General features: G+C 51.7%; 1 protein-coding gene across 4 annotated transcripts in view; it reads left to right on the top strand.

Annotated features, from left to right (window-relative positions):
• The window catches only part of CHFR (checkpoint with forkhead and ring finger domains), a 29,297-nt gene extending 15,023 nt beyond the window's left edge, over positions 1 to 14,274 (top strand). For 3 of the 4 annotated variants that reach the window (XM_020283105.2, XM_020283102.2, XM_012747625.3), the window contains 11 exons: positions 803 to 962; positions 1,653 to 1,807; positions 1,918 to 2,080; positions 4,004 to 4,146; positions 5,517 to 5,633; positions 7,534 to 7,617; positions 8,071 to 8,141; positions 9,420 to 9,507; positions 11,214 to 11,321; positions 11,982 to 12,054; positions 13,042 to 14,274. In XM_020283105.2, coding sequence (XP_020138694.1) covers positions 803 to 962; positions 1,653 to 1,807; positions 1,918 to 2,080; positions 4,004 to 4,146; positions 5,517 to 5,633; positions 7,534 to 7,617; positions 8,071 to 8,141; positions 9,420 to 9,507; positions 11,214 to 11,321; positions 11,982 to 12,054; positions 13,042 to 13,084 — 1,205 coding nt within the window. In that variant the 3' untranslated portion in view covers positions 13,085 to 14,274. The remainder of the gene's footprint in view (positions 1 to 802; positions 963 to 1,652; positions 1,808 to 1,917; positions 2,081 to 4,003; positions 4,147 to 5,516; positions 5,634 to 7,533; positions 7,618 to 8,070; positions 8,142 to 9,419; positions 9,508 to 11,213; positions 11,322 to 11,981; positions 12,055 to 13,041) is intronic. The other variant, XM_020283103.2, reaches the window with a different exon arrangement.
• Positions 14,275 to 15,966: the final 1,692 nt, after the last annotated feature.

Here is a 15,966-nt window from a genome sequence, read left to right on the forward strand (position 1 = left end):
ATCCCCAGCAAAAATTTAAAATTGTACAAAAACTTAATTACAGTATATACTGGGCTCAGGTATGAATATTTATGAGCATAATAATGTAAATGCAGTAATATGGAGCCAACAGTTGTGTGACGGTAATATTGGGAAGCGGGTCTCAGGAGTCAAAATTCTTCACGGCCTTGCTAGGTGTCAGGAGACAATATCTAAAATTGGTAAATTTTAGACTAGTACTAGAATTCAGAAATTCAGAGGTAAATATCAGAAAAAACAGGTAAAAGACATGAAAGTAGTTTTCCTCAGAGGATGGAAATCTGGGTCAGGAGAGGCTGGGGCCGGGGATGGCTGCTTTTGTTTTCTTCTAAGTATTTGTCTTTTTACATAATGTGTGTTTCTTTAATTAGAAATCTATGAGTATCAACATATGAGCATTATAGAAAAATAAAAACACCAGATGAAAAAAAAATTTAAAGCTCCTGGTGACAGCTTGTAATCTGTGCTTTTTCACACTCTCCAGGGTGTATACGAGTCAGTTTTTTGTTTGTTTAAACAAAAATGGACATTATACACAAATACCGTTTGACAGCTGAGCTTTATCTCTGAACCATACATCCTGAATGTCTTTTTTTATGTATTAACTATGGCTTTAAAACAAAACTTAAACTTACGGCGAGGATTGTGTATGCCCTGCTTCTGGTGGACAGTAGAAGCCCGAAGCTTTTCTGTGTCTACACATTAAGACGTTTGTAAACCAGAAAGACAGTGCATTTATTTCTTTCTTGATTTTGACAGTCGGACGTGTCCCTTTTTCTCACAGACGGTGAGCTCGACCTGAACCTGCAGCTGTTGGCCACGGACCAGTGTGGAAACGCCCAGACTGTCCATGGGGACGCCAGAGCTGCTGCCGTGAAGCCGGACAAGATGGAGGAGACGCTCACATGCATCATCTGCCAGGACCTGCTGCACGACTGCGTGAGGTATGTGCCGTGGGCCCGGTTTCCCCCTGGAGCAGACTGGGCACCCAGGTGTCTCGTCCAGGGCAGGGAGGAGGCCACAGGTGGAACAAACCTTGGGTCCTGTTTGGTGTGGAATTTGCTGAGGTTACCATTTTCGTTTCACTTGTATGGCCAAAAAGGAGAAAACCTGGGCCCAGAGACCGAGACTGTGGAACCTATGAGGTTTTGGCAGTGCTAGTTTCGACTGGCCTGGGTCACGTGTGACCTAGTGAACCCAGTCTCCACCTCACAGATCAAATGAGCTATACTCAGTTTCAAGCATTTCCTAGCTTTTTAAAAAAGGTGACATTTATCATAGAACAGACGTGTAGGAGCCGCTAGGGAAGAGCCTGCTTGCTTTCCATTGGGAACTTGAGAGTTAGCGCCTGTTGGACTTTCAGTCTAAACACACTCCGTGTCCTTGTTACTTGTCTTCCTGAAGTCACAATCTGCTCTCCCTGTCCCTCCTTAAAATAGAGTCCACGTGGCCTCTGATTTGTTTTCATCGACCAAGACTGAGTGAAAATACTTTTAGGTGGAATGATGGTTTGAGCCTCCCCAGTTGGGGGGGCCTGTCCTCAGATTGGCCCATCCTTCCATCGGGTGGGCCTGCTGGGGACTTTAGCCCAAGGGCCACGGTCTCGTGTGCAGACATGCCCCTCTGTGCTCCAGCCTGCAGCCTTGCATGCACACGTTCTGTGCGGCTTGCTACTCCGGCTGGATGGAGCGGTCCTCCCTCTGCCCCACCTGCCGCTGCCCGGTGGAGCGCATCTGTAAGAACCACATCCTCAACAACCTCGTGGAGGCGTACCTCATCCAGCACCCAGGCAAGTGGGGCAGCTCGCCCAGGCCTCCCTCCTTCAGGCGCTGGGGATGTGAGCTCTGAGCGGTCTAGACTATGCTGCCGGTGAGTGGTGCTGTGCCCTTTGAACCCTAGACAAGAGTCGCAGTGAGGAAGACGTGCAGAGCATGGATGCCAGGAATAAGATCACTCAAGACATGCTGCAGCCCAAAGTCAGGAGGTCTTTTTCTGACGAAGAGGCGAGTTCAGAGGACCTGCTGGAGCTGTCCGACGTTGACAGCGAGTCCTCGGACATCAGGTAAGTCCTGGCCTGGTGCGGAGCAGAGCATGGGAGCTGGAGGTGCAGTTGGCACCTGCTTGGGAGTTTGCTCCTGGGGTGGACAGGGCAGCATGGGCTCTGAGTCCAGGCTCTGCCCCCAGCAGCCCAGTTCCTCAGGGGCTTGGGCTTGTTTTCTGGTGTTGAGGAGAACCAGCACCTCTGTGGAGAGGCGTGGTCTGGACTGGATGAACACTCAGGGTGGCGGCTGGCCGTGTCAGCCTTGGGTAACTGGCAGGGACCCGCCCCCGCGCTGACATCCTTCCATTCTCGTAGTCTCCGCATCGAGGGTCTGGCTGTAACACAGGGTGGTCACTGGATGTGTCATTTTCTTCCCACATGAGCAGACTTGTTCTTTGTACCGTATCTAGTGACCACAAAGTCCTACATCATAAATTGCAGTACGTATCGTTTGTCAGGAAACGGCACAGTCGTCCAGCTGAGAGGATACTGTCCTAGGAGACCTCAGCGTATCTGCTGATGTGTCGAAATTCCTAACTCAGAAGTCTAGGATCTGAATTTTGGATCGAAGCCATGATATTTAAAAAGACACTAAACAAAAGACCCCAAAACTTTTATTATTGTTTCCTTTCTGTAAATTTAGCAAGTGACAATGGTTAAGAAAAAAAGAAAATGAAAAATCAGTTTAGTGTTAACGTTTTAGTATACCCATCTGGTCATTCAGAGGTGTATTCGTACACATATTTTCTTAACAAAACAGATGTAATATACTAGTAAATATTCTGTGAAGATGAGATTACACGGCACGCACACACCTGTGATGCCCCCGGCATTTTGAGTCTGGCAGCTGCACCCGGGTCTGTGCCTGTGCTCGTGGCCGTTCCATGAAGACAAATGCGTAGAAGTGAGGTGGTCGAGTCAAGGAGTGTGACTGGGAATTGGACCTTGCTTGACTTTCAGTGTTTGTCATCCAGTCACCTCCAAAAAGTTCGTGCAGTGCCACTCTGTGAGGTCCACACGAGGGGTTCCCTTTGCCAGCTTAGGAGAAAAAAGGCATCTCATGTTCATTTGTGTTCCTTTGACGGTTTTCATTGTTTTGTTTTTGCCTGGTCTGGTCTTCCCCATTCACCCTCACTGGCTCCTTGCATGGCGTCAGGCTTAGAAGGTTTTCTCCAACAGAGAGGAGTCTTGGATATTTTCCATGGATCGTTTTTTTTTTTTTTGAGACAGAGTCTCACTTTGTTGCTCAGGCTAGAGTGAGTGCCGTGGCTTCAGCCTAGCTCACAGCAACCTCAAACTCCTGGGCTCAAGCGATCCTCCTGCCTCAGCCTCCCAAGTAGCCGGGACTACAGGCATGTGTACCATGCCCGGCTAATTTTTTCTATATATATTAGTTGGCCAATTAATTTCTTTCTTTTTGTAGTAGAGACAAGGTCTCTTGCTCAGGCTGGTTTTGAACTCCTGACCTCCAGCAGTCCGCCTGGCTCAGCCTCCCAGAGTGCTAGGATTACAGGCGTGAGCCACCACGCCCGGCCCATGGATCGTTTTTTTACAGTCTCCTTTTTTCCTCATAGTTTCTGGTGGAGTACAACAAAGACAAATGATCCAGGGCAGCTGGGGCCACCCTGGAGAGCAGGGAGTGCGGTTGGCTGGGGGTGGTGAGCTGTGGGGCTAACGAGGGAGGGTGTGCAGTTGCCCTGAGAGGCACAGGTGCCGCCCTGGCTCCTGGGGGCGCTGGCCGCCCTGCTTGCTGCAGACTCCTGCTCTCTTTCAGGAGTGGGTGCCGGGCGGGCGGGAGGCTGCCCTTCCCCCCCCCACCAGAAGCCATGGGTGGCGACCGAGGCAGGAGGCAGTGGATTTTGGGTGGTGCTGTCTCTGAGAGACAGAGAGCCCGGGCCCAGGGGCAGCCCCGCCGCGTCACCCTGCCCCGTGCTCTCCCCGCAGCCAGCCGTACATCGTGTGCCGTCAGTGTCCGGAGTACAGGAGGCAGGCGGCGCGGCCCCTTCCCTGCCCGGCGCCCGACTGCGAGCCGGGTGCCCTGCCAGCCCTCGGAGAGGCGCCGTCCACCTCCACCAGCCTCGCCACAGGTGAGAGGCCGCTTCCATCAGGCTGTGTCCCTGTCGTCACGTCTTGCCTCACGGTGACTGCGCTGACGGGCAGTGTGGCCGACGCTCTGCCACCTTCGCTCTGCGCCTCTTGCTGCCCTCCCGCCACCTGCCTTGGTGGCCCCCGCCTCTCACAGCTTGCTGCTTTTCGTAACTGATTTTGGGCTAAAAGATCAGATAACTAAGTGTTCACTCATGACCTCCTGCGTGCTCCTGGGAATTAATCCTGGTTTTAACTCTTGGTCTCTGCTCAGCCCACTGCTCAGGCAGCTGGCGTCCCCGCTGGGCTTGCAAATCCAAAGTGGTGACCACACGTCAGGTGAGAGATGGGCTTCTCTCCAGCCGTGGGTGGTGACATCACCAGAGGCTGCCCTGTGCCTCGAGTCACCCCAGACGCTCCTGTGTCAGGTGCCTGTTTCCAGCAGGCAGACCCCATTAGGAGAGGCACAGGAGAGCTCGCCTGGGCATGAGGGATGTGCCGTTCTCTGTCCCATCCACTATGTGATTCATGCAGATGCCCCCCCAGGGCTCTGGCCTGAGGCCGCCCACTGCGGGTGTGACTCAGAGCCACCTTCCTAGACCGCAGTTCTCCCAGTGGCTTCTTGTAGAACCTGTGGACCGGACAGGCAGAGCAGTGCTGGGACGTGGGCGCGGACGCGAGGCCACTCCTCAGTCTGCCTTGGGCACTGGTCGGGTTCTTCCCTGTGAGCAGCAGGGACCCAGCACTTCCCCTGGGCTTGTCTGAGTGCTCATGGGGTCATGTGTGTAGAGGCGTGTTGTACCCAGCAGAGCCTGAGACCCTTGGTGGGTGCTCCAGAAAGTTGCAGGGGAGTTGCTATGGGGGTGGTTGGCGTGTCCCCCGTGACCTTTCCTCTGTGGACCATGTATGTCCAGGGAACTTGGCCACATTGGCACAGAGTGCCAGGTCAGTCAATCGTACCCACCGTGCCCGTCATTTGTGTTTCCATTTGTGTTTCCATTCCAAAGGATGTAGCTGATAACTTCTGCCTCAGCAGAAGTCAAACACATAACTTGTTTTATTGCTTTACAATATTACATGTGCTCTATGGGCCTGTCCTTCCTTTATAGGAAATATGAGAAAACCTTCAACTGATCTTTGAAATCTTTCTATAACCACTGAGCCAAAAGACAGTGTTTGATGACCCTTAAATCTACTTGAAGTCCCCTAGTTTGGATGGCAGACTGTCATCTGGCTGCCCAGAACAGGTCCAGGTTCCTTGGCGCTCTCTCGGGTCTGCCTCTCCCGCACTTCCACCGTCTCTCTGATGTGAGTCTAATCTGCTCTTTCTGCCCGTTGTTCCAACATGCGTGGCCCATGTGTGCGCCCGCAGGCCAGGAGTACGTGTGCCCGCTGCAGGGGAGCCACGCCATGTGCACCTGCTGCTTCCAGCCCATGCCCGACCGGAGAGCCGAGCGCGAGCAGGACCCTCGCGTCGCCCCCCAGCAGTGTGAGTGAGCCGGGAGCCTTCGCGCTCTGCCCCGAGGCTCTGGTTTCCAAGCGGTGTTGACCTTGTGTGGGGCGCACAGTAAGGACGCAGTTTCTCTTTTCTTCATCTACATGATCAGTTGTCCCCCCGTGACCATGGTGAATAATCTGTCTCTTCCCACCACGGACGAGCTGCCCTGATGGAGGCTGAGTTTCCGTACACGGCGGTCCTCGTTCTGGGGTCTGTGTCTGTTTCTGTCCCCACGTCGGTGCCACAGTGCATTGTAATGTCTCACGTCTGAATCTAACAGATGAGGCCAGGCACAGTGGCTCACACCTGCAGTCCCAGCACTCTGGGAGGCCGAGGCAGGAGAATCGCATGAGCTCAGGAGTTCGAGACCAGCCCCAACAAGAGCGAGACCCCATCTCTACTAAAAATAGAAAAATAAGCCTGGCGTGGCGCCCGCCTGTTGTCCCAGCTACTCGGGAGGCTAAGGCAGGAGGATGCCTCGAGCCCAGGAGTTTGAGGTTGCAGTGAGCTATGATGAAGCCACGGCACTCTACCCAGAGCAACAGAGCGAGGCTGTCTCAAATAAATAAATCTAGGAGATGAAATGTGCTGCTTTGTTTTAATATACAGGCCTTACTGTTAGAATGGAACCTGTCATTGATTCACTGGCTGTTTGACTTATCCCGACTGAAACGTCTGCCCTCTCCTTTGCCTCCTGTCACAAGGCTTCCTGGTCTCTGAGAGCACGGCTGTTGACGGAGAGAACGTGACCCATGTGGCAGCGTCAGCCTGTTCTGACGGGGCACACGGTGCTGGCCCGTCCTACACGCTGGAGCAGCCAGCAGGACACTCTCTCTGCAGTGATTTAAGAGTGTTCTGGGCACTCTGGCCACTGTCCTCCTGAGCCTGGCTTGGGCTCCAGGTCAGGCAGGTGCAGCTGGTCCAGTGGGACACACCTGGGCTGCCTGTGGGTGGCCACTGCCCTTGTCTGCACAGTGGCCACTTTGCGAGGCTTGACGTCTCCCGTCGGGAGAGCAGATGAGAGGTCTCGGGGGCCACCCGCCTCCTGGCCCGCATGCGCGGTGGGCAGCAAGGGCAGCTTAGGGAAGGGCTTCACAAAGTGGGCACGAGCCCAGCGTTTCCTCAGTGATCTTCACTTTTGACTCTAATTTCATATAGAATGCTTTTATACATAGAGACATTTATGAAATGATTACAGATTTTAAAAGACTTTTTTTTGAGACGGGTCTCGTTCTGTCACCCAGGCTAGAGCGCAGTGGTGAGATCGTAGCTCACCGCAGCCTCCAATTCCTGGGCTCAAGCAATCCTCCTGCCTCAGCCCCCCAAGTAGCTGGGACTGCAGGTGTGAGCCACCACGCCCAACCAGATTTTAGAAGACTTTACTATTCCATACTATGAGAATTTTAGCTAGAGTTTACCTAATGTTATATTTTAGGGAATTTTGCTCTATAGAATATTGAGCATTAAAAAATAACGTTTATAAAATAGGTAGCAACATGAAAAAATACTCATGGAGAAAAAGGCATCTACAGATGTGAGTGCACAGCGGATGGCAGGGACGTCACGGCTGGCAGGGCTGGGAGGAGCCCCCGGAATCTGCGTGGGGCGAGGAGACAGATGTGACTCTAGCTTTTGTGGATCCTGTGGTTTTCCTGGGACGAGCGTGTGTACGGTGTGGGAAACAATGCGGGTCTGCAGCTCTCAGCCGTTGCAGCTCAGTCCCCCCCCCCATGCCGGCTGGGGTGTGGCCCCCGCTCCCAGGTTCCATGGAAACTCCTCATAAACCGTGTTTTCAAAGAGCGTTGAGCTTCTGGGTCTGGCACTGCCTGGAGTCGCATCAGAGATAGGCCGTGCACCGGGCTCTCGCCTGACCGGTGTCCTTTGTCTACAGGTGCGGTTTGCCTGCAGCCCTTCTGCCACCTGTACTGGGGCTGTGCCCGGACCGGCTGCTTCGGCTGCCTGGCCCCATTCTGCGGTAATGCCGGCTCCTCCGCCACAAGTTGCTTAGACCTTGTGCTGTCTCTTGGTGAACTTGAGGGCAGGTGACGGTGGTATCCGTGGCCTGCTGGGGGGGGGGGCAGGGCGGCCACTGCAGGTCACCAAGTGACTAACTGCCTCTATCCTGCTCACCTAAGACGTTTGCCATTTTCAAAGTGTCAAATTTGTGTCAGCTCAAAATCAAGCAATAATGGAACAACTTTTTCAAGAATAGGTGTGGAGGAGACTCAGAGAACTTATCATTTTAAGAAGGGAGTGAAATAGAAATTGTTTCTACCTATTGTCTGTTTAAAATTATATAATTGAAATTAATGATTTATTCTGTGTCAAATCTATAATGAAAAGAAATTTGTTTATTCTGTCAGGCAAATAATACTTTCATACGATGTCTTTATAAAACAGATAACATTGCTTCCCTTCATCTCGGCAGAACTCAACCTGGGGGACAAGTGTCTGGATGGGGTGTTGAACAACAACAACTATGAGTCAGACATCTTGAAGGTATCCCCCTCTCAAACTTGCCCTCAGGTTTAGCTGAAACCGAGAAGAGCCCCCTCCCATAACTTCTCTAGTTACTTTTAGGACTCTTTCTGCTCTTTCTGACTCACGCAGTCAGTTCTCTGCATCCCGTTGTCGTATGCCTGTTTTCCCCACGTTCCAAAAATCGGTGTTTCCTTTTTGCCCTTCACGCCATGAATCCATCTGTAGGAGTCAGTTCCTGAAGCTCACAGAGAGGGTTTCTCTAAAGTGCTGGCCCCTAGCGTGGGTTCTGCTCCCTGGCGCCTTCCTTTTCTGGCCATTTTCCTTCCCATGTTTGAGGAGGCGCTCAGAGTTTTAATACGTTTAACGTGCACATCTGCCCTGTCACCCCGAGCCTGGCCAACAGCACGCGCACGGGGGGGGGGGGGGGGGGTTGGGGGGGTGCCCTCCATATTCCCCGTGGACACGGCCTCTCGAGCTTCACTCAGCACAGATCCACACTGTGCTTCGACGTCCACACGCGGTGGCACTTCTCTGCAGGTTTGCACAAAAGGAGCCAAACGGCTCCGTGTTTCTGAAGCGCAGGGAGGACCGGCGCCAGGTCCTCAGCTTCTGTTCCAGAGCGAGGCCCGTCATGGGACTCAGGACACCCCAGCTGAGGTTTGGTGTCCTCACTTGCACCTGTGCTGCGGGTGTCACTGCGGATACTTTGTGACTGGGTGGTAGCTCTCACACTTGAGCCTCACAGCTGGCCGCCGCCTTCGGAAGGCTCTGGGACAGGGCTCCTCGCGCAGCAGTGCGCGTCGCCCGCAGCTGCCCGCCGGGTGGTCTGGGCCGGCCCTGCACAGGTGTCCTCGCGAGGGGCTGTGCTCCAGCTCTACCCACCTCAGGGGGCCTTTTGTGAGACATTTCCTTTCTTCCCATTTTAGCATCTCTTCCCCTGAGTATTTCTTCATTTATTTATTTAGTTAGTTAGTTTTTTGAGACAGAGTCTCGCTCTGTTGTCCGGGCTAGAGTGCTGTGGCATCAGCCTATCTCACAGCAACCTCAAACTCCTGGGCTCAAGCAATCCTCCTGCCTCAGCCTCCCTAGTAGCTGGGACTGTAGGCATGCACCACCATGCTAGGCTCATTTTTTCTATTTTTAGTGGAGACAGGGTCTCGCTCTTGCTCAGGTTGGTTTCGAACTCCTGACCTTGAGCGATCTGCCCACGTCGGCCTCCCAGAGTGTCAGGATTATAGGCGTGAGCCACCATGCCCAGCCTAGTGTTTCTTCTTATTGCCCTTTTCTCTCTTGCAGAATTACCTGGCAACCAGGGGTTTGACGTGGAAAAACATGCTGACGGAGAGTCTCGTGGCGCTTCAGCGGGGGGTGTTTTTACTGTCAGGTAAATGTCGTTCACGTGCCACCATGCCCTGGAAGGGACTCGCCTTTCCCAGGCTTCCTTTGCCTCCTGTGAAGCAGCAGAACCCGGCAGGCCGTCCTGGCAGCATCACCTGTCTGCCCTCCCCCATTTATACCTTCGACCTCCACCCACCCTGGCAGAGAGATAGGAAGGTCCTGATACTTCTGGGTGGTTTTTTAAATATTTGGTTTCAACCTACACGGCATATTCCAGCACCTTCTGTCCCTGTAGAGGAGGGCGGGATCGCAACTTGGAGGGACCCCACTGTTATCCACGGGGTCCTGGTGCCTGTGTTCTCGGAGGCTCTGGTCTTGGTGTGCCGAGCATCAGTGAGGGTCGCCCTTCTCCAGAGCAGGACAAGGCGCCTTGTGGGATGGGATTTTCGTCACTAAGGGAGGCTGCAGAAATGTTAGCAGGGGACTCTTTCCTAAGACATAAATTATTAAGAAAGATTTTAGGTTTTCCTAAAATCCTTTTAAGCTGTTTCTGTTCCATGGACACATTCTAGCGAGCGTCTTCTGTGTGGGTGTCGGGTGTCCTGCGCTGTAACACCTGCCGTGTGGCCGCCCAGATCTGTCAGCTGGGTCTGAGCTTCTTCGGGTTCTAAATGGCTTCTTATTTTTGGCTCACAAAGAAAATGTAAGTGATAGAGGGAAGTACAAAGGGCAAAGTAAAAGTCGCTGGAAATCTACCTTAGAGACACTCAGAGTTGATCTTTTCGTGACGGCCTGTCTAGGCACCTTTCAACACACTCCGCTGTTTGTGTACCTCACTTTCACAAAGTCCTATGTGTGCTCTGTGTACTCTGGTTTTCCTCAGCAAGGTATCATGGACCCGTAATTGCATAATATTCTAATATCATGGTTTTATTTAGCTAATTTATTAATATAGGATTATTTAAATTATTTCCAGTTTTTCACCATTTTAAACAACATTGCAGTTGTTGAGCATGCAATATTGTAGGCTTGAAAAATCACCTTAGGATAGACAAAGAGGGTTCTTAGGACAGTGGTGCACACAGCTGAGGTCACTGCGCAGGGTCTCCGTGCTGCCCGGACAGTCCTGGGCGCTGAGGGCAGAAGCCGTAGCCATCAGCTCCACATTTGCCCTCATTTGTCAATGTCAGAGGCCAGCAATGACATGCCATTGTCCTATTTGCCCATTTTTAGTTATTAACTAAATTGAAGATCATTTTGCACTTATGAGTCCTTTGCTTGGCCCATATTTATATTGGACTATTTTGATTTTTTTTGGTATGGATTTGTATGTTACCTGTGTTAATTAAGGGCACAGCGCATGGTCGTTTGGGTTGCGGATGTTTCGGCTCTGTGGTTAGGGTTTCACATCTATTTGTTGTGTGTGTTTTCACTGTGGGGTTGAAGTTGTAAATCCTCTCTCCTGTGTCCTCTGGTTTTCATGACATGCTTAGAAATAGGTCGAGAGAAAATGATATTTGTTTTTTTCTTAGCACATTTTTGGATTTTTTAATATTTAAATTTTTTAGCCATGTGGGATTATTTTGCCGTAAATTTGTATATCTTGGTTTTGCTCATTTGGCCCGTCACCTCACCCCATGTATGGGTCGGCGCTTGAGCTCGCCCCATGGGAAGTGCCGTGTCTGTTCTGCTGCTCTGGAAGGGGACGTGCCTGGTGGCTGGCTGTGTCTGCATGAGGCGGTTTCCTTCCAGATCACAGGGTCACGGGGAACACCGTGCTGTGCTACTGCTGCGGCCTGCGCAGCTTCCGGGAGCTGACCTACCAGTATCGGCAGAACATTCCTGCCTCCGAGTTGCCAGGTAAGGCCCCCACGCTCGTTCCCGCCAGCTTTCACACTGTTCTGTTCGATCAGCCTTCTAGCAGACGCTTTGCCTGGCCTTGCCTCGTTCCCAGCAGATTGGGCCTCGGGCGGGCAGGGAAGCTGGCAGGGAAGCGGGGCAGGGAAGCGGGGAGGGAAGCGGGCAGAGAAGCAGGCTGCATAAGGCCCTGAGTCTGTTTGCTGTCACTGATCGAGGCAACCAGGCAGTGCTGGTTTGTAAAACAAGATACATAAAGATGTCCAGTAGATAGCTGGAGTGATTTCATTTCCTAAGTTGGATTTTCAATTAAATAGGGGTTTTCCTTTCCTGAAATCTTGGAACAGTCCAATGGAGTTAGTTTTAAAGAGTGACAAAGATGCTGGCGTTTCAGCTGCAGTTTCTCTCTTTGGACCTCTACTTAAATTCAGTTAGTTGGCCAGGCACAGTGGCTCACGCTTGTGATCCCAGCACTTTGGAAGGCTGAGGGTGGAGGACCCTTGAGGCCAGGAATGCAAAGCTGCAGTGAGCTATGATCACACCACTGCACTCCAGTCTGGGCAACAGGGTTGAGACCCTGTCTCAAAAAAAAAAAAAAAAAAAAAAAAAAAAAAAATTAAATAGATACATCTAATAGATATATGTAATTTTTTCTTTTTCTAGTGGCTGTAACATCCCGTCCTGACTGCTACTGGGGCCGTAACTGCCGCACTCAGGTGAAGGCTCACCACGCGATGTGAGTGAGGCTGGGGATGCCTGTGTGGCTCGAGGCTTGGGAAGGCAGGGGAGACAGTCCACTACCTACTCATAAATACGCTGATTTAGTCACTATGCCTCTACAGAGCCACGCAGTATGCAAAGCTACCTTTCCATTTAGGAATTCTTCTCTTCTGTTACCTTATTTGGTGAAGTGTTTATTGCAAACGTTCATTTCCATCTTCCACTCTGCGTCTCGGTGGCTGGAGTCACTGTAGCTTCCGGGGGTGCCCAGCATCTGAGGCTCAGCAGCTTCTGAGCTGGGGGCTGTGGTCACCACAGGCCCGCTCACAGCATGAGGGCAGCTGGGAGCTTCTCTGACTGAGCGGTCAGGTGATCATCACAGTCAGTCCCATGCCAGTGTGCAGGCCCCAGCAGTCACTTGCAGGCTTGTGGCATAGTCCTGGAGACAGGGCCATCAGCACGAGGGACATCTTCTGATAAAGGTGATCCCATGAAGGCGTGATTTCAGGGAATGAAAACCTTGCTTCATGTTTGAACAGAAACAGCATATGGAAGTGACTGTGCTGTAAGAAAAGAGATTTCCCTGGTGACTGGCTCACCTTCCTGAGTGGAAGTGCAGGTCAGGACGGCAAAGGCACACATGGCGTGTGGGGCTGGTGGGAGGGAAGGTGCCGTGCCTGGGGCCTCCAGCACCACGGGAGGCTCTGAGGAAGCACAGCTTTTGTTCTTCTCTTTTTTTTTTTTTTTTTTTTTTTTGCGCCCCCTGTTCTTCTCTTTAAGAAAACTACCTAAGGTATTCTCACTTCTTTTTAAAAAATTTAAAAGAGAAAAAGAAGGCTACCTTTAGGGCTTAGTTTCTTTGATATGATTAAAATACACTGCTGTAAGTCCACATACACACATCATATATTTGTCAGGTAGTTCTTCCAGTACATGGTTTCAGAATTTATTTGAATACCCATCTCACGTCCTCTCGTGTAATTTGGCCATTTTTTCCCTGCAGGAAATTCAATCATATCTGTGAACAGACGAGGTTCAAGAACTAGGAGTCGGGAAGCCCTCGTAGCTGTGGCGTGTTGGAGGCGATGGCAGCGAGTTTTAGAAATACTGAATACAGACACGTTAGGGCATCTCCAGAGTCCCCTGAGAGAGGCTGGGGTCTCTGGTCAGGGACTCAGGTGTGACTTTCTCTTTGGTGGAGTTCTACCCTCTGAGGGAGACCCTCCCAAGGTGCCTGTGGATCTTGGGAGCCACAGCCTGTCCTCCTGGCAAGCGCCAGGCAAGGACTCCCAGGGGGGACCAGGCAGGGACTCCCGGTGGCTGGAGCAGCAGAGACAGAGCGCTTCCCGGGGACAGAGTTGTCCCTTCCCACCGAGATGGGGACAGCGCAGCTTTGCTCTTTCTGTACCTTTCTGTAACTAGAGCTAAAACAAATCTCTTTTCAGGAAAAGTTTTTCAAGGGAGAAAGGGGAAAGTTTATCAAAAACATTCTAAGGAAAATGGAACATGAGTTTACAGCCTACAGGATGTACAGAATATTCTACTGTCGGGAAAACCACAGCATTTTATATATTTTTTATTTTAATAGGTTTGGTGCTTATCTTCTAATAAGATTTAAATATCACAAACTGTAGCACAAATAATATAATTTATAATTTACAAATTGACTAAAATTGGGTATAGTATGGCATTTGAAAGAATAAGCATATGTTTCTGTTTATTAAAAAAAAAAAAAAAAAGTCTACCAATGTCCCAAACTGCTCACCCTAGAAGTGGATATCACGTTATGGGCTCCTTGCTACAGAGCGTGAGTCACTGCCGTTGCCAGCCCAGGGCTGACCATGCATCCTGGATGAGGCGGCAGGATAAGGCGCAGAACGCACCACCCCACGAAGCTCCCTGAGCCCCTGCAGCAGGGCCTCCCCACGGGGACCCCACAGAGTGGAGGGGGGAGCACACTGGGCCTCTACTTTTGGGATCCCCTTCCCACATTAGGTTTGCCATGTCATCTGGAATAATACTTGAAATTTTGGTTTTTGTAAAAAAAAAAAAAAAAAAAAAAAATCTTTTGTTGAAATCACCTGTTTGTTTGCAATCTGGTGACTTTTTTGCTCCTTCTCAGGAATACGATTTTCAACTGTTGTCTTGCTCTTGATACACACTGAGAAGCAGCACTCTGATTTGTGGAAGGAAGTCCTCTCTTTTGCAATCTAATAAACAGGCCACGTTTGTTTCGCTCCCCGTGTTGGGCTTGCTTGGGTGTGGACTGCCCCACATGATGGAAACAGGCTCTGTGCAAATTTACTGGTTCTTTACTACTGGTAATGTTTGCTTTATTGCCTACTAGTGGATCTGGTGACTCCTTCAGCATATTGGCCACGAGGGGTGAGCTGGGCTTGGGGCCCAGAGTCTGAGCATCTGGGGAAACAGCACAGGATCTCCTCATTCTGCCACAACCAGTCTGTCCAGTGTGGAAGCTTTGTCTTCAGCAGAGCACCAGAGAAAGCCACAGGGCAGAGATCTTGTGTTTGTGCAGGAGTGAGGCCAAGAGGGGAGACCCTGAGATTGTGCAGGAGTGAGGCCAAGAGGGGAGGCCTTGCAGGTACCGGGGAACGAACTGGAGCTGCCCTGCGTCTGTGTCCAGGAGGGAGTGGCTGATCACACATGCTCCTTTCTCCTCTCCACCAAATAAAAATAAAAATGCCGGCCGGGCGCGGTGGCTCACGCCTGTAATCCTAGCTCTTGGGAGGCCGAGGCGGGCGGATTGCTCAAGGTCAGGAGTTCAAAACCAGCCTGAGCAAGAGCGAGACCCCGTCTCTACTATAAATAGAAAGAAATTAATTGGCCAACTGATATATATATAAAAAAAAAATTAGCCGGGCATGGTGGCTCATGCCTGTAGTCCCAGCTACTCGGGAGGCTGAGGCAGAAGGATCGCTCGAGCCCAGGAGTTTGAGGTTGCTGTGAGCTAGGCTGACGCCACGGCACTCACTCTAGCCTGGACAACAAAGCGAGACTTTGTCTCAAAAAAAAAAAAATAAATAAAAAAAATAAATAAATAAAAATGCCGACCCTGTAGAGCAGGGGTCCTCAAACTACGGCCCTCGGGCTACATGTGGCCCACCGAGGACATTTATCCAGCCTGCCGGGTGTTTTTGCCGCCGTTGCCTGTCCTGCTTAGCCCACTCACCCCAGGCCCACAGTGCGCATGTGTGGAATGTGTGCCGCGCTCTCCAACGGTCTGGGATACAGCGAACTGGCCCCCTGTTTAAAAAGTTTGAGGACCCCTGCTGTAGAGGATACAGCAGCCTTTTCCTGCCTTGGTTTGAACAGAACCAGCAACTTTCCTTGGGTCTCGCTGGATCTGTCCAGAAAGGGCAGGACACTCGGAGAGCTCTGGGCACTGCACAGCCTTGGGAGTCGCTTTTGCTTCCTAGTTCTTCCGCAGAAGCCGGATGCCTGGTTCCCAGCAAAGGGGTTGATGAGGCTTCAGTTCCCTGGTAACGAGCTGCCTGCCCGTAGAGGCAGGTGGGCTGTGCAACGCTTTTGTCGCCTTCTGTACTTCCTGTTCCTCAAAATCCTCCCACCCAAAGAGACCAACAAGCCACGGTTTTCTGAGAGCCCCCTGTCCCTATGGGGTGGCCGCACAGGCTCACTCAGGCTCGTCCTGGAGGACGGCCCGGCAGCAGCCACAGACTCCCACTGTTTCTGCTCAGCTCCTTGAGCCTGGGAACAGACCCAGAGCTGGCCTGCAGCTGCCCACAGACCATCGCCCCACGTGCCCAGCGCACACTTGCCGACTCCCTGCAAGCTGCGTCTCCTGCGTGCTCTGGTGCAGCACAGGTCACCTCGTCCTCCCAGCGCCCTGCTCAGGAGCTGCAGCCAGCCCTGCCCACTTGCCTGGCCCATCAGCTGCACACCCTTCAGT

The sequence above is a fragment of the Microcebus murinus genome, chromosome 22 (assembly GCF_040939455.1).
Source record: "Microcebus murinus isolate Inina chromosome 22, M.murinus_Inina_mat1.0, whole genome shotgun sequence".
Taxonomy (NCBI): Eukaryota; Metazoa; Chordata; class Mammalia; order Primates; family Cheirogaleidae; genus Microcebus; species Microcebus murinus.